The following is a 27,292-nucleotide window of genomic DNA, read 5'->3' on the forward strand; positions in this document are numbered from 1 at the left end:
TATGCTTCAATGCTTGGTTTATGCATTTTAGGGATTAATTTAAGGATTATTTTTTTTAATGCTGGTTCTAAAATCAAATTTCAATAATAAAATGAGGAAAATATGTAAATTTTTAATTATCAAAAAAGGAAAATTTTTAATTAATTAATATATATATAAAAGACTAGCAGTTAAATACAAAGTGAACTTGGAGTCCATTGCTGTTGAAAATTATGAAAGCTTTATTACAGCAGCCAACTTACAACAGAAGAAAGAAAAGAAAAGAAAAACAAAGAGAACATAAACACAAAGCCATAACATAAACCCATTTCCACCATTACCGTCTTCCCTTTCAGAAGCTTCTCTCTCTCATGCTTCTTCAAGCTTAATTAAACCTTCTCAATCATCTTTCTTACCCAAACAAAGGGAACTTTGAATCATGGGTTGCTGTGGATCTTCATTTCTAGCTGAAACTCATCCTGAGAAAGACCATACCATAACCAAACAAACCCAACCTAATCAAAGCCATCCATCACCTTCTTCTCTTCTTGACCCTTCTACTGGAATCCCTTCTTTCTCCGAATTTTCCTTTTCTGACCTTAAAGCAGCCACCAATAACTTCAGTTCTGATAATATCGTCTCTGAAAGCGGCGAAAAGGCACCTAATCTTGTCTATAAGGGTCGTCTTCAAAACCGCCGTTGGATCGCTGTCAAAAAGTTTACTAAGATGGCTTGGCCTGATCCTAAGCAGTTTGCGGTATAATTTAACCATTGGGTTTTTATTGTTTTTCTTTTTTTGGGTTTTATTTTTATTTTTTAATTGTTTCTCCTTTTGGTTTATAGGAGGAGGCATGGGGTGTAGGAAAGCTGAGGCATAAAAGGCTTGCTAATTTGATTGGGTACTGCTGTGATGGGGATGAAAGGCTGCTTGTTGCTGAGTACATGCCCAATGATACTTTAGCTAAGCATTTATTTCACTGTATGTGTGTATGTTTGTGCTTTTTTTTTAGTTTTTCTTTTATTTGATTAGAATAATTTATTTCAATTATTGATTTTATTATTTTAGCCTTTATTGTTGCTTGGCCTCTATATATTTGGTCATGAATGCAGTGATTTTATTTGCTTTATGATTAATTTTATGGCCTGATTTCTGTTCCTGTATTCTTAATTGTTCTACAAACTTTAATGTTTTTTTACATGGAAAATCTTGGTAACTCTTAGCTTGTTGAACTTATATATTTCTGAGAAGGTCTTTTGCTAAGAAGGTATAGATTAAATCCAGAATGGATTTCAATCTAGCAAAGAGTTTGCAATTCAGAGTGTATACATGTATATTTTTTTCTGAAATGTTACTCTTGAGATCCTTAAATGTATTTGAACTTTCTTGTTCTACTATATACTCTCTCAAATTGAATCTATGTAGTCTGAATTTGATCCTTGGTTCATTCTTAACAGGGGAAAATCAAACAATTGAATGGGCAATGCGTTTAAGAGTAGCTTTCTACATTGCTGAAGCATTAGATTATTGCAGTTCTCAGGGTCGTCCATTATACCATGATTTAAATGCATATAGGGTTCTGTTTGACGAGGTATTCCTTGTCCTTAATTTAATACACACATCTATAACTATGGTGATTCTTCATATTATTTCATGAGCATTTATTGTATGTCTGGTTTGGTTATCAACTTTAATTAATGGATACTATAGGATGGAGATCCACGCCTATCATGTTTTGGCTTGATGAAGAATAGCAGGGATGGGAAAAGTTATAGTACAAACCTTGCCTACACTCCTCCTGAGTATCTAAGAAATGGTAACAACTGCCATTTTTTTATATGTATCTCATTTATAATCTACCTTTTCTTTTTTGAAGTTATATACATCCGTTACCTTGGAAAATTATGTAAAATTGATAGACTGAATCAGATACATCTATTTAATTGCTGTACACTATTGCTTGTGATAGTTGTCAGTTATAGACAACCCTTATGTTTTTCTTTTAAGGTTTTCAATCAAGTTGGATATATGGAAAATTGTGTACCAAAGAAGAAGAAGGAAAAAAAAAAAAAAAGGAAGGAGAGAGAGAGAGCATAAGGAAACAAGAATAAAGATGCTGTCATTGTGGATGATTCATTCATTTCAATATAAATATTATGCTGGAATCTGTGCCTTTGTGGATTGTAAATAGATCTTTTTCTTTTTGGGAACCTTAACATTGACTTACTCTTGATAATTGTTCCTTAGATTAGGATCCTACCTGGAAGGAAATTGCCCTCTTCTCAAAATGGAAAAGAGAAAAAGATGATAGACAGAATATTATTGAAAGAAGTAGAAAAATATACAAATCGTTAACATTGGAATTTTCTGTTGTACAATCTGGAATACCTAAGCAACTGATGCCTCTAAAACTGCATATGTAGAAAGAAAACAATTATGTGAAGTTGTGGTAGATACTAGGTCTGTAAGAAAGACCACTATGCTTAGCAAACTGCTTGGGAATAGTTTGGGTAAAAGCTTGTTCATTTTGATTAATTGAGATAAAAAAAATCATTTGAAAACAAAGTTGAAGTTTATTTATTTGATAAACAAACTGAACATGAATATAAGTGACCTTTGCTTGAATATGATTTTGGACATGTTAGTTTTGAGCTCATTTATGTATATTTAGTCTTCCAGAGTTTGATAATTGTTTTTCATTAACCGGTTTAGACTGTTTGGTCATAATTTTGATAAAATTAAATTGATTATATATTAATGTGTACTTCAAATCATCGATTCATTGCCATGGTAGGTCATAGATTTGAAAAGGAATTACAGAATTGAAAACTTTTAGCTATAAAACTTAGGACCCTGTCCTGATAAACAAAATAGAGGGAAAATAGGAAGAGAATCAGATTTGGACTTGGTTCTACATTGTTCTATACAAACTCGTGATGGGGATGTCTCCTTTATACAAGATTAAGTCCTTCTCTTAAAGCAGGAAATAGAAACAAGACCTCTATGCCTTCACTTGGAACTCAATTTAAATAGAAACGTGCATTCAGTTTGTTCAAAATTTTTTTGGACTTTGAGCTCAATTTAAACTCTACCAAGCTATAACCATTCTGAAGGTCAGACCAGATAGCTGTAGCTCATTTAAACCTTTGCTGAGTTTCTAGTAGGTTGAGGACTACCAAGCTTGAACAAAGAAAAAATTGATGTTAGTTGGCTCATTCAGATCCCTACTTGGTGTTGTGGTATTACTGTGAGCTGAGGTTTGGCATAACTTATGTGCCTGATTGCAGTGTAAAATGACAATCAAGCCATTCAAAATTTTAATTAGTTTGAAAACTCTTATCCACCCAGAAAATAGACAAACTCTATATTATGACACTTTGGTATTATGATGACTCTGCAAATTCTAGTTCATGATTTACTTGCTGAACTGCTTTGACAAATACTTAACATTACAAGCTTATTTCCGAAGTGAATGGAAAAATTAATATTTACAACAACCTATTTATTATTTTATGTGATTTATTGTGGCATGGTGTCATTTATGTGAAATGAGTCTTTTCTGTCTTTCTTATTTTGTATACAGTAAATTGCATTTAACAGTATCAAAATGCATGACTTGCAGTTTTGATGGAATATTAATGTTGAAGGATGCTCATTTCTTTTTCCAAGTTTCTAATTATTTTCTTGTTTGTTTTGACGCGAAATTTGCTGTTGCCATAAATTTATTTATTTTTTGTAGGAAGAGTCACCCCTGAAAGTGTTATGTATAGTTTTGGTACTGTTCTTCTGGATTTGCTAAGTGGAAAGCATATCCCTCCAAGTCATGTAAGTGGCATATATTTATAGTACTTTCATGCAAGTTGTAGAAGTAAGAAACCATGATCTTAGACCAAAATTTATGATTGACAAAGTAGGACAATCGTTGTAATTGACTCCTTTATTATTTTTTAATCAGACTCAAACTTGGCTTCTTCATCAGCTAAGTTGAGCTCAGCTGAATCTTGTGTCATGTATGTAATAGATGAATATATGAAGCTGAAATCAAATGTTTATTCGGTCTATAAATGATCATACTCATTTGTCTAGATATGAGTAGTTCATGAGGCAAGTTTAACTTAGCTGAGGATTGTCCCCTATAGTAAATGAGTCTCAAAAAGGTTCAAGTTTGGCTCCTGTACGTTGATGAATGAGCAACCATAGTAGATCCTTTTTCTATTTGACCTCTGACCTGCTTGCAATCTAATAGTTTGGCTTCTTTCTTAACCAACTGAGTTTTCCAGAAATGGCCAATGTTGAACATGTACTTTGTTTCATGCAAATATATAGGATAACAACCTGCCATGCTCATCACATCTATATTGGCCATAATTTATTTAAGCAATCTGATTATGAAATAATATAACACAGTAAATAAAAACCTTTTAGTGAAATGTCTCACAAGTAAATGTTCTTTGTTCTGCATACTTTCCATCTTGCTTGCTTAAACTGAATATTTTGCTTGAAGTTTTAATGCAATCAAGAGTATCTGGAATATAATAATGGTTCTTCACTTTGGATTTGATTGTAATGGATGTTTGTAATTTCATGGGACGGCTGTGAAGATAAGTGAAACAGCAAGGTTAGATGGGTCATTAACATTGCAAGTGAGTCTTAGTTGAATCTACATCGATAATCTTTAATGATATTCATGAAATGCTTCCAGCATAAATGACAAATGATAAATATATTAACTTTGACATTCGGTCTTATTTTGCATCATCATGTTGATGATCATCCTCCATAGGCTGTCAAAAGGATCATCTGAAACCAAGATCTTATTTTTGCAGTTTTTGTACATTGGACATTAGAGTTCAAGCAATATTTGATATTTCTTCAGTTTTGCATCTCAATTGACAACTTTGCACGTATACAGGCTCTTGATATGATTAGGGGAAAAAATATCAATCTGTTAATGGACTCACATTTGGAGGGAAAGTTTTCCACAGAAGAAGCAACTGTGGTTGTTGATCTTGCCTCTCAATGTTTGCAATATGAACCTAGAGAACGGCCTAGCACAAAGGATCTTGTTGGAACACTGGCTCCCCTGCAAATGAAACCTGATGTAAGGGGATTCAAGCTTTCTCAACCATTTAGTTTTCTAGTAGTAATTTATTCAGATATTGTTATTTTCCTTTATAATAAGCTAGTAATATTCTTTTACCTCTTCCTGGATTCTATGATGAAATGTTGTTTTTTTTTTTACTGAACTGAATTGAAGATTGCATTAAAGAACAGAAGAAATACAGAACCCTAAGAAAAGCCATTCCGTAACGGTGACATAAGTCAACATTAATTAGATACATAATATAAAAGAGATAAAATGTTAAATTTTAATGAATGGTGTTGAAGCACACTATTCGAGATTTGGCCTACGCAATAACTGCAGATTTTTTATCATTACATAAGAAGTGCTTAATAATCTTATTTGAGATTGATGGAAATCCATGAACTAAGAAATAATTTGTGCAAACTCAAAGTCTTGAATGCTGCGTCAGAATTCTTGATTGCCTTTTCAATGATTACTTTTTTGAGATTTTTTTACCAATGAGAAATTCACATACCCTTCTGCAAAGTACTCTACTTTTTTGCTTTTAAATGTTAGCATATACCAATTATTTCTAGTGAAAGTATGATATAGGTACACATATTATCCGGGGGATCAAGTCTCTGTTTCACATGTATTTTTTACATTTGGGTTTAGTTGGGGATAGATTATGTTCCTTTTCTGCGCTTTACTCTTTCTTGTTCAGGGAAATAAATAAAGCATCCTCTATTTTTGATGTTTCATATGGATTATGGAACTATGTTTATTCTCATGCTTTTTATGATCAAAATATCATATCCTCTCCTTTTCTGAACCTTGTGTAGCATTAAATTCACTGTTTTTCTCTTTAAATTTAATCGAGGCCATTCTTTCATTTGTCAAATGGGATTTAGCACCACCACCATCATATTGAAGTCTGTGCCAGTTACCATGATTTGTATCATATAGGATCAAGCCAACTGCTGTTCTTTAGTTCTTATGTGGCTAGGACAATTTTTTATGCTGCATAGAGGATCAAGTGTGCCATCCTTCTGCTTCAGAGTTTCACCTTCATCATCTTATATTGATCAAGCTACTCTTTTTTAGTTTATATTGTTTTATAAGGTATCTGTAAATTTAATGTGGGAAAATATTTTCTTATTTTTATTCATCAATAGGGACACACATATATATATATATACACACAACAAGATACGATACACCTATTAGGAATCCAACTCCTAACAGAGTTCTATTTACAACTAATCCTTAACACTCCCCCTCAAGTTGGAGCATAGATGTTAATCATGACCAACTTGTTACAAAGATAGTTAACCTGAGGTCCATTTAGAGCTTTTGTAAAGATATCTCCTAACTGTTCACTTGTTTTAATGTATCCTGTAGAGATAACACCCTGCTGTATCTTTTCACGAATGAAATGACAATCAATCTCGATATGTTTTGTTCGTTCATGGAATACTGGATTTGATGCAATGTGAAAGAGCAGCTTGATTGTCACACCATAACTTTGCAAGCAAGGATGACTTGAAGCCAATTTCCTCTAACAACTGACGAATCCAAATTAATTCACAAGGAGATTGTGCCATAGCTCGATATTCTGATTCAGCACTCGATCGTGAGACTACATTTTATTTCTTGCTTCTCCACGATATCAAGTTTCCACCCACAAAAATACAATATCCTGAAGTTGATCTTTTATCAACCTTCGAACCTGCCCAAACACTCAATGTCCAAATGCCCATGATTACTGTCAAGAAGGCCACGACCTGGACTACCTTTCAAGTAGCACAAAATTTGTCATAAAGCTTCCCAATGGATAACAGTAGGAGAATACATAAACTGACTTAAGATACTCACAGAGTAAGCAATATCTGGACGTTTTATTATAAGATAATTTAGTTTGCCCACTAACCTCCTATACATCTCAGGATCATCAAATAGCTCACCACCAATTGAAAGTTGCAAATTAGGAGTCATTGGAGCACTGCATGGCTTGGCACCCAACTTTCCAGTTTCCTTCAGTAAGTCAAGGACATACTTCCTTTGAGATAAGAAGATGCCTCTCTTACACCTAGACTTTTCAAAACCCAAAAAATACTTAAACAAACCTAAGTCTTTTGTCTGCAACTGAGTCTGGAGAAATGACTTGAGTGATGTAATGCCGGCTGAATCACTCCCTGTAATAACAATGTCATCAACATAAACCACAAGTAGAATCAAACCAGTCTTAGCACTTCTGAAAAATACAGAATGATCAGAAGTACTCTTCTGCATGCCAAATTGATGTAGCACATTGCAAAATCTACCAAACCAAGCTCGAGGACTCTGTTTTAGACCATAAAGAGATTTTCGAAGTTTACACACTTTATCCAACTCCCCTTGAGCAACAAAGCCTGGTGGTTGCTCCGTGTAAACTTCCTCTTGAAGATCCCCATGAAGAAAGACATTCTTAACGTCCAGCTAATGTAAAGGCTAGTCAAAAGTAGTTGCTAAAGAAATAAATAAACGAACAAAAGACAATTTGGCGACAAGAGAAAAAGCATCAGAATAATTAAGGCCATAAATCTGAGAATAGCCCTTAACAACTAGGTGAGCCTTGAGATGAGCAACAGGCCCATCAAGATTCACTTTAACGGTGACAACCCACTTACAACCAATATCTTTCTTACCTGCCGGGAGAGGCACAAGATCCCAAGTACCATTAGCATGTAAGGCAGCCATCTCCTCTTTCATTGCTGCACACCAACCAGGATGGGACAAAGCTTGGACAACAGTTTTAGGGGTAGAGACAGAGTCTAGGTTACTTATAAAACGAGGTGAAGAAGAAAGATGATCATACTTGATAAAAGAAGAAATAGGACAGGTACACTTGCGTTTACCTTTTCGAAGAGCAATGGGAAGGTCAAGGTCTGACTGGGGAGTGGATGGCATAGGCTCAAGTTGAGTGGGGTGAACCGGATCTTCTGTTGAAGCGGCAAGTGGAGGAAATGAGTCAAGAGTTCCTAATCTCCTGGAATAAACCTGTTCAAAATGAGGGAGAGTAGGTGTTGGTGTAGGAGCGGGAATAGGAGCAGTAGATGCTGGAGCAGGAGCAGGTGCAAGTTCAGGAATAGGAGCAGGAGAGTTATGAAATTGCTAGATAGCATAGACTAAAAGCTCATCATCCTCCCCTTCACTCTTATATATAGGACGAAAAAATGGAGTATTCTCAGAAAATGTGACATCTGCAGAAATAAGATAACGGTCAGGATCGGAAGAGAAACAACGATACCCTTTTTGATGCCAAGAATACCTAAGGAAAACACAACAAAGAGACTTTGGATCTAATTTGGAAACCTGTGGACGAACATCACGAACAAAACAAGTACAACAAAAAATACGAGGTTCAATGGGGAATAGAAGCTTAGAAGGAAACAAAACATTATAAGGAATTGCACCATTAAGCACAGAAGAAGGCATGCGATTAATCAAAAAACATGCAGTAGAGACAGCATCAGCCCGAAAATGTTTAGGGACCTTCATTTGGAATAGAAGTGCCCTAGCAACCTCCAGAAAATGTCGATTATTTCTTTCTGCAACCCCATTTTGAGGAGTATCAACACAAGATGTTTGATAGAGAACACCATTCTGTGACATATAAGATTGGAAGGAACTAAATAGATATTCTTTAGCATTATCACTGTGCAATATGCGAACAGAGGTATTAAATTGATTTTTAATTTCAGCACAAAAAGAACAGAAAATAGAGAATATCTCAGAACGAGTTTTCATTAAAAATAACCAAGTAACACGAGAATAATCATCCACAAAAGTTACAAAATACCGAAAGCCAGTTTTAGAAATAATAGAACATGGACCCTAAACATCAGAATGAACTAACTCAAAAGGGGATGTAACTCGTTTATTGACTTGAGGAACTAAAGGTAAACGATGATGTTTTGCAAATTGACAAGATTCGTGTTCTAAAACTGACAGAGACTGAAATTGCGGACACAACTTCTTTAAAGTAGATAATGAAGGATGACCGAAACGAATGAACCTCAAGAGGAGATAGAGCACCAACACAATCCAGAGATAACGAAACGTGTTCATCCAGAAGATAAAGGCCACTAGACTCACATCCTCTACCAATAATCTGCTTCGTCAAAAGAACCTGAAACACACAATATGTAGGATAAAATTTAACACAACAATTCAGTATACGAGTAATTTTGCTAACAGATAGTAGGTTAAGCGAAAAACGAGGCAAACAAAAAACAGAAGACAATGGAAGAGATGGGATGGGATTGGCGGTGCCAATACACTTGACAGAATATGTGGACCCATCAACTAGAGTAACATGACGATTAAATTGTTCAGGTCCTTTTAATGAGTATAAGAGACTTGGGTTATTTGTCATGTGATTGGTGCAACCAGAATCAATGACCCACTCTGATGAGGTAGACATAAGACATAAAGGAGGAGTACTTGAATTGGCAGCAGCAGCAATTGAGGAATCAGTAGACTTAGAAGAACAGTATCTAGAGAGCTCAGCATACTCCGCAGCAAAAATTGTTACATTGTTGTCAGAAGAAGTAACTACACAATTTTGGGTGGCCATATTTACCCTTGGTAGTTTATTTATCAGTTTCTTGTAATACCGTTTAGTGTGACTAGGTTCATGGCAATAATGACAGATAAGAATGCTTGTCTCCCAAGTAATTGTTCCATTATCACGGTTATTTCCTTCTCTTCCTCTGTTTTCTGGCTGCCTAGCTACCTGATTACGACTCACAAGAGTACTATCATTAGAAGGAGAAGGCGTATGAGAACCTTCAGTACGTAGCAATCTAGCGAAAGTCTCCTGAAGAGAGGCAACATCACTGCCTGAAAGAACTTGTGATTTGGCAGGTTCAAAAACTGGAGCAAGACCTGCAAGAAAGCTCATCACAACCATTTGTTCTCGCTGCATCTGTTGAACCTTAACATCAGGACTAAAAGGCAATAAAACATTAAGTTCCTCGTAAATCTTCTTAAATTCCATGAAATAAGCTGTAAGGGGCTTATCTTGCTGGTCAACCCGATAAAATCCTTTGTAGACCTGATACATACGAGACAGATTACCTTTTTCCGAGTACAAGAATTCAAGATATTTCATTAATTCTTTAACAAACTCACAATGATTGATTAACCCAACCACTTCACTGTCAATAGAATTGCGAATCAGTAGAAATAACTTAGCATCTTCCCTGAGCCAACGTTGCCTAGTTTCACCGGTTGGTGGATCATCAATTAGATAATCATATTTTTCAGCACTCCGCAAATAAATTCGAATTGTCCTACTCCAATCTAAATAATTAGTTTCTTTCAATTTACATTCTGTGATTTTATTCCTTGCTGGGATCAATTCAGTAATGGTAGTTTTAGAATCTGTAGGTTCAAGATCCATTAATAGAAACTAAACACCCTACCAGCAATGCAGAAACAGACACCAAAAAAAAAAAAAAATATATATATATATATATCCTTTCGACGCAAACAGAATCAAAAAAGGTAACCTGAAATGCCAAATTGACAAAACTGAGAATGCCCCTACCAAAGCTTCGCCGGATCGGAGAAACAACCACCTGAATAGACTGCTGACCTGGAATCGAAGCGAGAAAGCAATTTTCGATCGCCGGAAACAGCTGGACGCGCCGGCGTGTGGTACTGTAGCGGAAAACTGAAATGGCGCCTGAGGCCCACGCGCAGGGAATGCACTGACCGGATTTTGAGGGAACGCCGGTCGGTTGCTGGTACAGCTCCTGGAGTTTGGCGGTGAGACAAAATAGTGACCCTAGAATGGTCACCAACACTGACAGGCACCGGAAACACTGACGGCCACCGGAATTTTCCACGCAACGGAAAAAAAAAATCAAGTTGAAAGAGCCACAGGCTCTGATACCATGTAAATTTAATGTGGGAAAATATTTTCTTATTTTTATTCATCAATAGGGACATACATATATATATATATATATATATATATATATATATATATATATATATATACACACACATACAAGATACTATAAACCTATTAGGAATCTAACTCCTAACAGAGTTCTATTTACAATTAATCCTTAACAGTTTTAAAATTCAATTTTCAAAATGAACTCACAAGAAATAGGGTGCATGTGAGGGATTAGTGATTGGTTTGATGAAGATCAACTGAGCAGCACCTTGTTTCAAATTAAGTTACCATTATTCTGTGTTTGCAGGTTCCATCATATGTAATGCTTGGAATTGCAAAACATGAGGAAGCACCGCCAACTCCTCCACGTCCTCTCTCACCAATGGGTGAGGCCTGTTCACGGATGGATCTCACAGCAATTCATCAGATCTTGGTTATGACACATTATAAAGATGATGAGGGAACGAATGAGGTAATTCATATAGTTTATGTCATATATTTCTTTTCTTGAATTGTATGTTGAGAGGTTTAGTTGATGTGATTTGGTCCAGTTATCTTTCCAAGAATGGACACAACAAATGAGAGATATGCTGGAGTCAAGGAAACGAGGGGACTTTGCATTCCGTGATAAAGATTTTAAAACTGCCATTGACTGTTATTCCCAGGTATGCATATGATGTTCACTCATCTATTAATCCTAATTTCATGCTATAGATTATTGTCGAGGTGGCTTCAGAACATAAAAGATAATGGAAATTCTTTGCTCTAAACATTCATGTATATGTCTGTTCTGCTGTTTTATTTTCTATATTGCAGCTCCATTGATTATTTGTTGGTTTAAGGATATTCAGAACAGATGTTGGCAAATGCTTCATTTTGTCATCTTTCTCTTCATGTTATTTGTTTCAGCTGTCCTTTTTCCGTCCAAAATTCTACAATTTTTAGAAGACATCTGTTATAATCACGACAAGGATCTCGTCACGACCTTGTTAACGACAATCTAATTCGAAAGCTAAAGCTTTTGTTTTTAGCTCTATTCATCCCTTGACCGATTGTTGTTGAAAATTGCAAGCTCATTAAATGGGAGCTCTAACCTTAGGCTCGTTAAAAGGGAGCGCTAACCTTAGACCCCTTACAGAGAGTTTAGATCTAAAGTTAGTTGAAAATAATTCTGCTTGTTGTATTTCTTGTTTAAAGCCTCCAATTTATAGAGGAATACAAGTAATTAAAGTAATTCTTCTAGAATGAGATCTCCTGCCATAAATAAAATAGGAACTACTAGATGGGAAAACTACTGAATAGAAAGAGAACTAAATAGGAGATCTCCTACCAAAAAGAAAAATAGGAAACTACTAAATAAGAATACTAAATAGAAAGACTACTAAATTTCAGATCTCCCACCAAAAATAAATAAGAAACTACTAAGTAGAAAAACTTCTAAACAATAGAACTTGATTTTAGAAAATTGCAAATATCATAATTGCATCTCTAATATTAACTCCCCTCCCAAATAAAGAGCTTATCCTCAAGCTTCAAAAGTGCTTCCAAGTTGGGTGTGATTAGGGACGACAATTTTATCCCATGCGGCGGGTATCCAATCCGATTTTGATTGATTTGTGTAATGAATAAATGGATTTGAGACGGGTTTGAGTAGTATTTTTACTTCCCATATCGGTTTCGGGTTCAAGGATTCGGGTACCTACTACCAATTATCTGTTTAATTAATACTCCAAATATATTTAAAATAATTATTTTTTTAAAGAAAATTATATATATACATCTTTTTAATTATAATTAATGCTATAATTATATTTAAATATAATTATATTTTTTATATTTTTATTAAGTAAAAATAATAATTTTATAGTTTTTGCTTAGTTCTTATTTTCAAAAATAAAAAAATATATGTTTTCAATTCTAAATAGGTTCGGGTCCTAAAGTGAATTTCTAAATGGATTTGGGATGAGTTCGGGTACCTAATTTACAATTAGATTTGGGTTCAGATAGTGCATTTTGGGTAGTGTATTTTAAGCGGGTACCTGACTCATTGCATCCTTGTGATGCTTGCCCCCATTAATTCCCTTAATTTCAATTTCTGTTTAATATGTTAAGGACTTTCTGCATTTGACGAGTCAGGTTCTGCAGCTAGGTTACAAATCAAAATTCAAATTGGGCAGCTTGAGCGTTTTCTGCATCTATAGTTCTTATGGAAGATATTTGATCTCACTGATTGAATCTCCCATGACACTTGGCCTGATACTAGGTTGTTATGATCACTCAACCATGATCTCGTAATGGGCCTGTTAACAATAAAATCTAATTCAAAAGCTAAAGCTTTTGTTTTAACTCGATTCTTTCCTTGACCTATTGTTGCTGAAAATTGCAAGCTCATTAAAAGGGAGCTCTAACCTTAGGCTCGTTAAAAGGGAGCTCTAACATTAGGCTAGTTAAAAGAAAGCTCTAACCTTAGTCTCGTTAGAGAGTCTAGAACTCAATTTAGTTAAAAATAGTTCTGTTTGTTTTATTTCATGCTCAAAGCCTCCAATTCACAAAGGAATACAAGTAATTCTACTAGAATGGATCTCCTACCATAAAATAAAATAGGAAACTATTAAATAGGAAGAGTACTAAATAGAAAGACAACTAAATATGAAGATTTCTAAATAGGAGACCTTCTCCAATCTATGGAGGTATACAAGTATTGATTAAAGTAATTCTACTAGAATGAGATTTCTTACTATAAATAAATTAGGAAAACTACTAAATGGAAAAATTACTAAATAGGAGATCTACCAAAAAGAAAAATAGGAAACTACTAAATAGAAAGACACTACTAACTAATAGATCTCCTACTAAAAATAAAATAGGAAACTGCTCAATAGAACTTCTAAATAGTAGAATTTCTTAATTTAGAAAACTGCAAACATCATTATTGCGTCTCTAACAGCTTCATTGTTTCTTGCCTGAAATTGCATTCATGTTCTATAGTTCCAAATAGTTCTTTGCCATCATAAGCATCCTCTTGTATCTTCCTTTGTTTGTCAGACATACGTGCATTAGCAAGACAGAAATATGAGATTCTGACAAGGAGCTACACCAGAACAACTTGGAATAGTGAATATAATCTATTTGCTTTGTTACTTTTGCAGTTCATAGACGTAGGAACAATGGTTTCTCCAACTGTTTTTGCACGGCGCAGTCTTTGTTATCTTTTATGCGATCAACCAGACGCCGCCCTTCGAGATGCAATGCAAGCACAATGTGTATATCCGGAGTGGCCAACAGCCTTTTACATGCAGTCAGTTGCCCTTGCCAAACTAGACATGCATAATGATGCCGCCGACATGTTGAATGAAGCTGCTGCACTAGAAGAAAAGAAACAACGAGGTGGGAAAGGATCATGAGACTTAACTATATCATCAATAAAAGATCTCGATCACAGAGTATTATTGAGGCCACGCAAGTTTGTGTAAAATTTGAGCTCTGAATTGATTTGTTTTATTGATAAAAGAAAATGTAATATAGCGAGACACTTAGTTTCATTAATGCATGTGTAATTTTCCCTCTTTGAAGGGAAGCAATTGAGATAGATATGATCTCTATTAGTTCTTGAACATCTTCCGTCCTGATTTTCTTACTGTTTTTAGTAGAGAAATTCCACAGATGACTTAAAGTTCATGATGTAGTATATGGTCCAACCAAGAGTTAGGATCAATTTTCTTACTGTTTTCAGCAATGTCGTTGCGCTTGCCCAAGGTAACGGGAAAATTGAGTTATTTCAAAATCTTTTAACCTAACCATCAAAATCATTAGAATCTTATGAGAAATTCAATTTACACCCATTTTCCTTTTTGATCACCAATTAAAATTGATTTCAAGAAATTCCTAAATTCCAAAACTTTTAAATCCAAATTTCACCGATCTTCCATGAAACTCAAATTTGTTAAGAGAAAAAATATCACCTTCTCTTACTTTCTTCAGAATATTCAATTTTTATAAATTAATTATTTTAAAAAGAAAATAAAATACAATGAGAGCTATTACAGGGAGAAAAACTTAGTTGATATTTTCTCTCTAAATTGAAAATCATAATCTTATTATTATTTCAACAATGACAATAAAAAATAAGAAGGATTTCTATTACTATATTAATTACTAATGATATTAATATATGTGTTCCAAATTTTACAACCGAATGGCATCATCTCTTCTTCTTCTTCTTTTAGAGAGATAAATTAGAGAGAAAAAGTTTTAGACTTGTTTGTTGGAAGAGAAAGAGAGGAAGAAGAAGATGGTATTTTGGTAAAAAAAAATTCTCTCTTTAGACAGTTAGATTTTTCTTTGAATTGATCTTTGAAAGTACAAAAAATGGACAGTAACAGACATAAAACATGAGTGTATAGTAGCGTATTTTGAAAAAAATACAAGGATAGAGTAATTAATTTGGACAAAATATATGTGTATAATTATAATTCTTATTGGGTTGAATTTGTTAACAAGTCTAACATCGTGTGGTAAGATTTGAGAAGTTTAAAAAAACTATAATCGAGGAGTAATACAAAAAACTGCATAAGTCTATAGCCTTGGGTTAATGAAGAGGAAAAAAAAAAAAAGGATTTAAATTTCAATTCAGCACATTTTGGCATTTCTTTGGGCTTTTACTACAAATCATTGAAATTATTAGAGATATCGAATGACGTGTTAATATTGAAAGAAAATTATTATTTTGTCATTTTACTTTATTATAATACACTAGTCTGTCCTAGCATTTTTTAAAAAATACTAATTTTTCCATATATTTTAATCCATAACACTACTTTCCCCTTGGGTCAGTTTTTGTATTTTGTTTTTTTGTTAAAAGTATGAAACATTGCAAAATATGTTGGAACAATATAGTTAATTTTGTAAAACACAAGGTCAAATATTGAATTTTTTCAAAATAATATTGCAAAATTGACAGAAACATGAAAAAGAGAAATTAATGTCAAACTAATGAAATTTCAAAATGAAGGGACAGACCAGTAAATTCTAGCAAAATGCAGAGATAAAATAGTAATTCCCAATATTAATAGTGTTGTCTAGGAGGTGTTGCATGGAGTGTGAATGTATGCTATAGGAGCTAGGGGAACTTAAGTTCGACCTCATGGATGGGAGCATTAAAGGGCACAACAAAATTAAGTTGGTGTAGAGGGAACTTAGAATCATGAACTTTTCAAAAATTCTTTCGCTCCATTAATTACAATGGGTAAAGTCTCTTTATACGCATTGTAGGCCCAAAAAATCCCACATGTACCTAACAATATCAATCAAATAAGCCCTGAAATACAAGCCTAAACTATGAAGAAGGAGGAAGATGTTACCATTTTTCTCCTTTCTCTGGCATTTTGAGTGGCCTCATAGAAACTTTCACTTCCCAAACTCTAGCACTTTGGGCAACCCAAAGTGAGGTTAGGTAAAGTAATCTCCAATTTAATAGCAAACCTTGAAAAGCTTGTCTTTTGAACCTTTAGCTTTTTAGTCCATCAAATGTGGAGCCTTCAGTTGGTCCACATGAATTCTTTAACTAAGCTCTTCTTATATCTTGAAGATAATTCTTAAAGGGATAAATCTACAAAAATACTCTCAACTATATGAGTTGTTGTAAAATTACTCTAATTTTAGCTTTGTATCCCAGACACCCTCGTTTTGAAACATAAATATATTAGCACCATATTTTAAATTGAGACCTAAAATGAAATAAAATATATTATTCTGAGACTATAGCTTGACCTTGGGTTAATTTAATTCAAGGGATCAAAACACTGTTTTAATAAAACAGTTTCTTTCCAAATTACCCTCTCTTTCTCCTTCAACAATTCCTCTTCTAAAAATCTCAGATTGTGACTGTCTCAAAGCTCAAGTCTCTTGATGCTCTTAGCTTTGGTAGTCTAGAACATCCTGTTGAGTTTCAATATCAATAATACGCAGCAGAATAATATAAATATAACAAAATAATTATATCAACAAGGATCTGTTTAAACAATTAAAAAAATAAAAATTGTTTAAAACAATACCTCTTTTGCAGATTCTTCGAAACTTCGATCTACGTGACTAGGTTGTCACAGACCACAAGCCATCTAAGTGTCCGGCATCTAATAGTATCCACACGAATAGACAATTGAAAAACTGTAAAACTATTTTAGAGAGTTGAGAGGTTAGAGTGTATGATGGTGCTAGCTATCATACGCTCTATGTTTAGTTTTGTGGCTATGAGCAACAACTCATATCTTTAGACTATATCTTAAACCTTATATATAAATCCTTAAGTCATAAATAAATAAATTATAATTATTTATTTAAACCTTTTAAATAAATAAATTATTACTAAAATATATATGTGCCAATTTATTTATTTAAACAATTTAAATAAATAAATCATAATACATATAGTACTAGCAATTTAATCAATTATATAATTTATTTAACTATTTAAATAAATAAATCATAATTAAAATATTATGTTTATTTAATCTAAAATTTATCTTAATAAATTTTAGACATAAATCAATTAAGTCAATACTTAATAATTTAGGTAAAATTGTAATTAAATATAAATTACAATTTTGCCCTTAATGTCTCAAAATTAATTTGTAATCAAGTTATACTTGATTCGATTTCTCGTTCTCATTTTTTCATATCTATTTTTATGTGTGTGACCTTCTAGGTTTCAAATATGTTGGCAATAAATATAAATTAAATTAATTAATTAATATTTGAAGGTCAAGTACATTGTCTAACAACTTGTCAATACTATCCAAATATTTGAAAAATCAAAGTGGTTTGACTTAACCTTTCAGTGTATGATTTATCAGTGTAATTAATATCCCTTCATAATTAATGTTATGATTTAGTAATTAGGTATGGAGTATATCTGATTTACTAAATCATGTTAGTTCTCTTAATTTTAGCCGTTAATCATTTGAATGAAATTTCAAATCTAATTTACTAATTTCATTTTACCTTGCACAAGGATTTTTTAATCAATACCAATAGAGAACTATTTTTCATTTGAATTGTCATTTACCTTTCATGCAGTTTACTTTATAATATATTGAGTAAACTTTTGAAAAAACCAAAAATCAAACGGAACCAATAATATATTGAGTAAACTTTATAATATATTAAGTACCTCATGAAATGACGAAAATACTCTTTATTTTTAAAAACACAGGGACAAACTACTTATATTTTTCAAACTATAGGGACTGTACTATAATTTTTCTGATATAATATTTTAGTACCTCTCTTTTGACCTCTGTGTTTTCTTATTGACTTAACAAAAAATATACAAAAATTAGATGAAAGTACCCAATAATGTAACGGAAGCAAAACATAAGGACAAATTAGTATATTAAAAAAAAAAAAAAAATTCAAGGATGGACTAATTATATTTCACAAACTTCAAAGATCGTACTATAATTTATCCATTTTTAATAGTAAAAATAATTTTGAGAAAATATTTTTAGTTTGACCCCTCTAATTAAGAAAAATTAGTTTTTGGCCTCCTAACCCTTTGAGCTGGGTCCGCATCTAAGAATTGCATTCCTTGCCTCTCTACTATTTGTATTTGGGGTTTTTCCAACTTTCTCTAATCTAAACGTGTATGTGGATGCTAATAGTACAACAATATTATTGAGTTAATCTAAATTATTTGAAAGGATTGTAAAGCAATTGGAAGGCAAGATCCATATGATGTTGATTAAATGATTCCCTAACAAAGGGACAATCACCTCATTTTTCATTGATTGAAACGTGTGATATCAAAGTCTACATGTGCTATTGCATGTCATTAATTTATTAATTAAATTCCAATTTTATGTTTTAATTAATTAGCTTCATTGGGACAAGAGGAATCTCAGCACGGCTTTGAAATTGATTTCAACAGTACACTATTAGTTGTTTGATCATATACGTTCATTTATAATTTAATCACATTGAAGCCTTCACGTTCGATGAGGTTAGAATTGTTATTGTTAGTGATGGTAATTTATTTTACGTGATTAACAGAATTACTTTCCTCTTATTTTCCCAGTACCTATTTTCGTTAACGCAATAGAAAATTCAAATGACGACCTAGAAAGGAAGTTATAGCTCTACTAATTTCGTTACACAACCTATCTCATTCTATTAAACTTAAATCAATATATATATATATATATATATATAGCAAACATTTTTTTCCAAGAAGCTAGATACGTAACATTTCTCAAATGAATGCTCTTTTCTTGCTCTTACCATATAAGATTCTTAAATTTTGGTGACGATACATAGGACTTTTAAATTTTGATAGTGCCACATAAAATTTAATTATTAGTTATAATGTTATATAAATATTGATATTAATTATCATTCAATTATCATAATTAATATATATTAGTAAAATAATTATAATTATTATAATATTATAATTATCTTTCTCAATTAAAATTACATAATATTGGGATTAGTTATCATTCAATTATCATATTAATATGTATTAAATAATTACAATTATTATAATATTATAACGTATTTTTTAATTAAAAAATTATCATAAATTTGATGTTGATTATCATATTAATATGTATTCCTTATTTTTTAAAATTAATATTATTATAATATTGATACTAAATATCATTATAATCAATCATAATGATCATTTATTATTATGAATGAAAATTTTATATTTAAAAGAATGATAGAGAAGGTTAATGATGAAAATATTTATTAATAGTTTTATTAACAATGAATATTCAAATGTTTCAATATTTATTTGTCTTAAAAATGCTATATATAGTTTTCTTTATTAATTTTAATGATATTATATTGAATTACAATTAATTACTTATTACTAGAATATAAATAGAGAGAGCTCTTTGAGGTTTTGTTAGGTCTTTTTTTTTTTTGTAATTTCAATAATTCTTATACAATTTCTTTTCGACATTGATATATATTTTTTTCTCTTCTAAATTTCTATTACTCTATTAAATTAGGAAAATTTTAATAAATCATTAGAAAGTTTGTATAAAATTATCATTGAGAATTATATTTATACGTCTATAATTGAATTTTTACTGTCCATTTTATTTTATTTTATTTTGTTATTTTTAATATCATCTAAGAACATTTATTAATTCAAAAATAAATTAAAACAATGATTTTTAATATATATTTCCTTTTTTTTCAATTTTATTATAAACATTAATTTTTATATAATTAATCTAATGTTTTGAATTTGAAATAAATGTTCTTTAATTTAAATAATTTTCAACAAAATTAACAAATTTAAAATTATAAATAATTTAAATTATAAATTTTTTTCTTAATTAAAATATATATTTTAAAATATTATCACAATATCTCTATGATTATTGATAAAGATATTTACTATGCATAACATAAGCATGCTGCTAGTATATATATAAAACAAACATTTTTTCCCTAGAAAGTTGACATGTGACAAATCCACTTGACATTTTAATTTGAAATATAACATATTTTTTCAATTAGACTTCCACTTGGTATGATTTGATTTGATTATTTAATGTATTTAATGTATTGGCTTGTTTGGTTTGGTTTAGTATGGATTTATTTTGAATTAGTATTTTTGGTTTGGTTTGATTTGATTATTCAATGTATTAATGTATTAGTTTAGTTTGTATTTATTTTGAGCTAGTGTTTTTGATTTGGTTTGATTTGATTATTTAATGTATTAATGTATTGATTTAGTTTGGATTTATTTTAAATTAGTGTTTTTGGTTTGGTTTGATTTAGTTATTTAATGTATTAATGGCTTTAAGTAATTATTATTAATTATTAATTTTTAAAAAATGATAAAGTTTAATAACAATGAATTATTCAATTAATGTATTAATGTATTGCTTTGCAACAAATCTTTAGTTTCAAATTTGTGAAGTAACAAACGTTTCTTCTAACAACCGTTAATTTATATTTAATTTTTCCTATCCAAATGTTTTCATTTATTATTATTTTTTAAATAGTATAGTAATCCACTTTTTTTTTTTTTAATTTTAAAATATTTACCCTCAAGAAACACTTTAGCTTTTTTAGAAATACTAAATATAAATTGTATCACTGTATCTCTCTATATTCTTGGTAAAGGTATACTGGTTTCTGCTTTTAAATATATTATTCATTTTTTTAAAAAATACAAAATTTTCTACATTTCAACTATTTTCACTAATGGGGTTAGTCGTTCTTACTCAAGAGTTTTTTCATGTTTTTGTAGCTGTCAACTATCAAATCAATATATATATATATTGTTAGGAATCAGCTCTGATACCGCTCGTTGGGCATCAGCTCTGATACCGCTCGTTGGGCATCAGCTCTGATACCACTCGTTGGGCCCTTTCAACTAATTAAGAGAAAATTAACACAGCGGAAAAATAGAAATAGGACACACAGAAATTTACGTGATTCACCTTCAACTGTTTAGGGCTACGTCCATGGGACAAACTCCGAATCATTCTTCCAATATTAAAAAAAAAATAGTAGGTACACAAAGAGAGTAATACAAAAATAGTGGCACACAAAGTGTTTCCCAAAAACACCCCATAATATTTCCTCACTATTTTTCTCTCCCCTAATTTTAGAAAACCCATCTTAAAACTAGAAAACTCGCTCGCTACATTTTCTCTCTTCTTTCTTCTGTGTGTATTGAGATGAGCTGAGCCATCTCCTATTTATAGGAGAGGTGATGTGAGAGTCGTGTGTGAGTCACACACGGCTTTCCATTTAGTCATGGTTGGTTGCCAACCTTTCTTCTGTTTCAAATAACACGTTTTTCTCTTCTTTTTTTTTTTTTCTCTTCATTTGTGTGTGGGTCCCACTTGAGTGGGCTCCACCATAACATATATATATAAGGCAGATAGAATTTTTCTTAGTATTGCCACGTAGGATTTTAAATTAATGACATATGTATGACTTAATTGTTTGTTTTTATATTTATTTGAACATAAATTAATTTATGATTGAATCAAACCGTGTTAAATGTAATTGATTAATATAACGTTAGAGAATTAATAGTGTGTTAAGTAACAATTTATATAACTTTTAATGTTATAAATAAATTACATAATTTATAAATTTTAATGATATGGACAGTTATTATTTTATATTAAAAAATTAAAAACTTTTGTATCAAATTAAACCATGTTAAATATAATTGATTAATTATAGTATTAATAATATGATAAGTTGAAGATTTATACAACTCTTAATTATTAAAATAAATTATTTATTCATGGATTTTAATGAAATAACAAGTTAATTTTTCACATTAATTTTAAAATAAATCAAATTAATGAATTTTACCACTTTTCATTTTACTTTTTTTTTTAATTTATCTCTAAGCATTTCAATATTTTTAATCCATATTCTTGAACACATACCCATTTGCTAATTTTTACTTTAATGATAAAAAATCACGCTATATATATTTTTTACTATTGATATATCTTTATAATATTTTTTAGTTAAAAATCTATATATATATATATATATATATATTCTCAATTTACTTTATTTTATTTTTTTTAACCGTGCATAGCACGGGTATATTGCTAGTTTAATACAATGTTAAGCGGTTGTAAGATTATGGATTGAAATTTTGGCAGAAGATAGAAATTAAGTGCAAACATATTTTACCGTGAACTGAGCTACTGATTCATTAATTCGCAAGTATGCAAGAAAAAGTTTGAGATTTCTTAGGCATATATAAAGGGAAATTTAGATAGAGTTATGTGAACTTTTGCTTCTGGATTAACTTTTGATTTATACAACATTTGATTGATTTACAATATAATATATGATGTTGTGACTAACTAATTAAAAATGTTGAGAAGGGAAACTCTCGTTTTGATCAATCGTCTAAAGAGGCTATGAGTTCCTTCTTCTAGATGTTGAATGCAAAGCTCCAAATTCTTTAAATGGCTTTGAACATTCTCTATATTATCATATTTGGATCCAACAAAGGATTCCAATGCAGAATCTGCCATTGCAAATTCATTCCCATCTGCAACTCCTTCTTCTTCTTCCTCATCAGAAGCTATTCTCTTCTGCATCATAAGCTTTGAAACCAAAGCCCAACGACTCGACTTGGAAAACAAACCCTTTGGTGCTCCATACACAAATGACAAAAAGGATTTGAACACAGAAAGAGTAATTACTTCAACCTCTTTTAAAATGCTAATTATCTTCCCTATCTCATCACTTCCATTTGAAGACGAAAAGCATTTCTTCTCCAAACCCTTCAGATTACTCAAAGCCTTTTGAATTGACTTCTTAGCCATCTTTCTGGAAGTCAAATATTTCTTGACCTCAAGTTCGACACCGGTTTGCCTTCTGCGGATGGTCGACTCAAGTTCCAGAGTGTACTCTTTAGTTTGCAACAACGCATCTTTAGCGGCGTTACAAACGTCGAGAAGTCGAAGAGATCCGTCAAGCAACTCATCAACGCATTTACGGTTCTGATGATGCGCTAATAAGGCTTGTTGAGTTAACGGCAGAAGAAGAAATTTATCGACGCAGTCATGCAAATCTTGAAGATGGGTAAGCTTGTTGGTTATGGAAGTTGATGACGTGGAAGCAGCATCAGAAATCCTTAATGTAGAAATATGATCATCCAGCTGTGAAATAAGAGGGTGTGGTCTTGAAGGTAAGCTATCGGAGCGATTATGGAATAAGGTAGTGTTAGCCATTTCTATTTGTTGGAGAAGCGAAGAGAAGCTTACAGATAGATTGAAGTTTTGAGAGTGATTTTTGGGTTTGAAATGGAAATGTTATATGTATGAATTGGAAGAGGAGACAAGAGGAATCTGATGTCCTCGATAATCTTTCGGATTTGGATCTAACACACAAATCTCAGCAATGTCTTCGGAGTGTCTCTTGCCTACCACTTCTCCAACTCATAACATCTAATAATTGCACCACACGAGTGCATTAATAAATAATAATATTTTTTTCTTTTCCATAATATAGGTTTTATATAAAAAGAATTATAAATTTGCAATGTTACGAATTAAAACAATTCAATCTAATAATGATAAAAGAAACTTATTTAAAGTCAATCAGGTGTAATTTGGTTCATTTTTCTGTTAGTGTAGAAAATAAGATATCTCAATTTCGTTCTCTTTCGAAATGAAAAGCTTTTTAACACTTTGGTGAGTAAAAGGGAGGGCTATCCTGTTATGTAGACTGCAATATTTTTTCCATTCATTAACTTTACCAAAAAAAAAAAAAAAAAAAAAAAGGAAAAAAACGTATAACAGGAAAAAGGATTGAATAGATCCATGATATCAGCTTGTGGCAATAAAGCAAGCTTCATTTGCAATTAATAGCTAAATTAGAATGGTTATGCAGCTTGAAATTTTTATGCAATAAGACCACTTTAGAAACTATATTTGCAGGTTACTAAATTAAAAAAAAAAAAAAATTCAAGGAGCAGATTCATAATTTATAGAGTAATCTACTTAATCTTTAACTAATTATTCATCATAATATTTACTTCCAATATTTTACGTCCCTTGTATTTAAGTTTGATGCAATGTGCTAATCACTTCCAAAATTATATATATGTGCAGGTTAATTACTAAATAATATATACTCCCTCTATCCTATTTTGTTTGTTTGTTATTCATTTTTTGAATGTTCCATAATATTTGGAATGTTTCTAAATTTATGTATGCAAACAATTATTTTTCCTATGATAACCTTTATGATTGTTTATTACATGAAATATTTTTATTAATATCTTAATGAATTAAGGGTAAAAAAAAATGGCAAAATAATTTTTATTGACTAAATTCTTAATATGCATATTTTGTCAAACTATGCAAACGAAATGGATCAGGGGAGTATATTCAGGGATTTAATCTTCCTAATTTTAACTAATTGCTTTTCATAATATTTATTTTCAATATTTTACTTTTCTTGTATTGAAATCCTGACTTTGATCCTCTGCCTAAACTGTTTTTTAACAAAAGTCATCTAATATAGAAATATGTATATTCGTGTATTTCAGATTTGAATCAGAAAGCTTAATAAGAATTGCCTTAGCAATGACTAGTGCATAATCATCAATTGTGTTTTAGATGATTTGATTTGTGTAATATATAAATAATTAAGCACATGGTAACATGGACATCTTACATTATTTATTTGTGCCAACTCTTTTTCATTTCCTGCATGCAAATATTGTGCGATTCTTCCATGCACATGGATACAACCTAATCTAATTTTAAATTTAATTAAGTTATTTTAATTTAATTTTAAATTTAATTAATTTCATCTCGAGCACTCGTGTGCATAAGCCTTTGATTTTTTTTTTTTTTTTTTTTTTTAGGATAAATACTGGTGTGCTCCTTCTTTTCGCTCAAATGATTGTTCAAGAAAAGAGAAAAAACAACAAAACTATTATTGTGGGATAAAAAACAAAGGAATCTTTTGAGATATCCCACTTATTTATTTATAACAATATATATACACACACATATTAAGGTGGAAGAAATAACTCTCATCTTGGAAAATAAATTATTTGTTAATAATAACTCAAACATAAAATTTTACAATGAGTAAAAGAATTTACAAACTATAAACTATGTATTTGAATTCAACTTAACAATATATATATATATATAAAAGGCATTTGGTATAATCTGATTGGACATGAATCTGATTGGTCTAATCATGTCATGTCTTTTTAAAGATGTTAGGAGTGGAAAGTTGAACCGGTGTAAATGGGACTACATGTAAAAATGACTTACCCATCACCAGGCCCAAAATCTAGATAAGCCTCAATATAGTTTGTTAAGTTTGTTAGTTGTTTTTTTTAATTATTATTTTTTATTTGTAAATCACCAGTATTCAGATCCTATTACCAGGGACCGCATAAAATCTGACTGGAAGCTTAGTTATAGTTAAGGTATTTCGCTACTCCCTGCAGATTTGTTTAATAAGGATTGAATCTGAAAGTTCTTGACACATGCCCAGCTTGCATTGCCATCTGAATCACAAACTGTAGGTTAAGTTTGTTAGACATTAGTTACAATCTATTTATCTCACGTTGCTGAGGTTGCAGAGCAATTATAATATAGTGACCTTGTATATAAGGAACTCAACTAAATATATTGTAATCTTGTTCTTCAATACACAATAATACATATAAAGAATCTTTAATCTTCTTCTTCAATACACAATACTATATATATAAAGATTTTTCCACTTTCTCTGTTAGTTCTCTTCATCTTGAATATTTGATCATGGTATTAGAGCTTGTACTATGAAGCTGTTTTGACAGAGTTCACTGTTCACTTCTCTCCATTCTTCTTCTCGGAAACTGACACTTCAGTGAATATAACTCATCATCATCATGACGACAGAGACAACACAAAGAACAGAGTAAGAAGAATTAGAAATCTACAAAATGGTGAATTCAGATAAATAAACATCTAATCTGGGAAGTGTACCCCTTACTGGAACTAACTATCTTTTATAGAGCATATCTATGCTAATTGCTCTTAGGTCCAAAGATAAATAGGTTTGGTCAATAGCCAATGTTCTAAACCTAATTTTGATCTCCCATTATATGAGAAATGGCTGAGGGATGATAATATGGTTGAGTCATGAATCTTAAATTCGATATACAAATAGTGCTTAGGAACTATGAGAAGAGTTGGCTAAGGCTTATTTTCACTTGTGATTCCTGAAGTAAAAAAAATATTGCTTAATTGTTCCTATAATTCAATACGTTAATAAAAAAAAAATACACAAACTTTAATGAGAATAACAAAAAAGTTAATTAGTCCATTTCTCACTCAGGAGCCGGTTAAAAGCTGACATGGTATTACTTTGACAGCATCCTAATGAATTTAAGTAATTCCACATCACAAATTTATTTGATTGATTTCTCTCTCACGTATGCTCTCTCTCTCTTCTGCCCATTGAAACATCTCACCTTCTCTTTATTCTCAATTCAGAAGCGACACTATCTGCCAAACATATACAACGCTACCTCAGTTCCGGCACCAACGCCGTCATCGTAACAACGGCCACCAACTATCCTCCTCTGTTGATGTAGATGCCCTCTCCCGTCTCCTCCACCGGTTTAGAAATTCATTTTTATTATTTGAATTCATTCCAAATTCGATTGTAATTACCTGTTTAAAATCCAAACCATTTAACATTAATAATATTTTTTATTTTAATTTTTAAAAAATAAAAGGCAAATAAAAATTATAAAATTATTTATTTTAACTTAATAATA

General features: G+C 31.3%; 2 protein-coding genes across 2 annotated transcripts; one reads left to right on the forward strand and one right to left on the reverse strand.

Moving 5' to 3' along the window:
• The first annotated feature begins 192 nt into the window (after positions 1 to 192).
• BSK1 (BR-signaling kinase 1) lies at positions 193 to 14,608 on the forward strand. Its single transcript, XM_012232287.4, has 9 exons — positions 193 to 736; positions 823 to 958; positions 1,435 to 1,568; positions 1,688 to 1,793; positions 3,717 to 3,802; positions 4,890 to 5,078; positions 11,300 to 11,464; positions 11,544 to 11,657; positions 14,142 to 14,608. Exons 1-9 carry the CDS (start codon positions 419 to 421, stop codon positions 14,394 to 14,396), a joined length of 1,503 nt encoding a protein of 500 aa, XP_012087677.1. The 5' UTR covers positions 193 to 418; the 3' UTR covers positions 14,397 to 14,608.
• Positions 14,609 to 22,853: 8,245 nt separating this feature from the next.
• On the reverse strand, positions 22,854 to 23,729 carry LOC105646439 (uncharacterized). The gene has a single exon (XM_012232292.3). The coding sequence runs from the start codon at positions 23,727 to 23,729 to the stop codon at positions 22,854 to 22,856; it is 876 nt and encodes a 291-aa protein (XP_012087682.1).
• Between the last annotated feature and the right edge of the window lie 3,563 nt (positions 23,730 to 27,292).

This window comes from Jatropha curcas, chromosome 1 (genome assembly GCF_041381405.1).
Source record: "Jatropha curcas cultivar XTBG-Jc1 chromosome 1, XTBG_Jcur_1.0, whole genome shotgun sequence".
NCBI lineage: Eukaryota > Viridiplantae > Streptophyta > Magnoliopsida > Malpighiales > Euphorbiaceae > Jatropha > Jatropha curcas.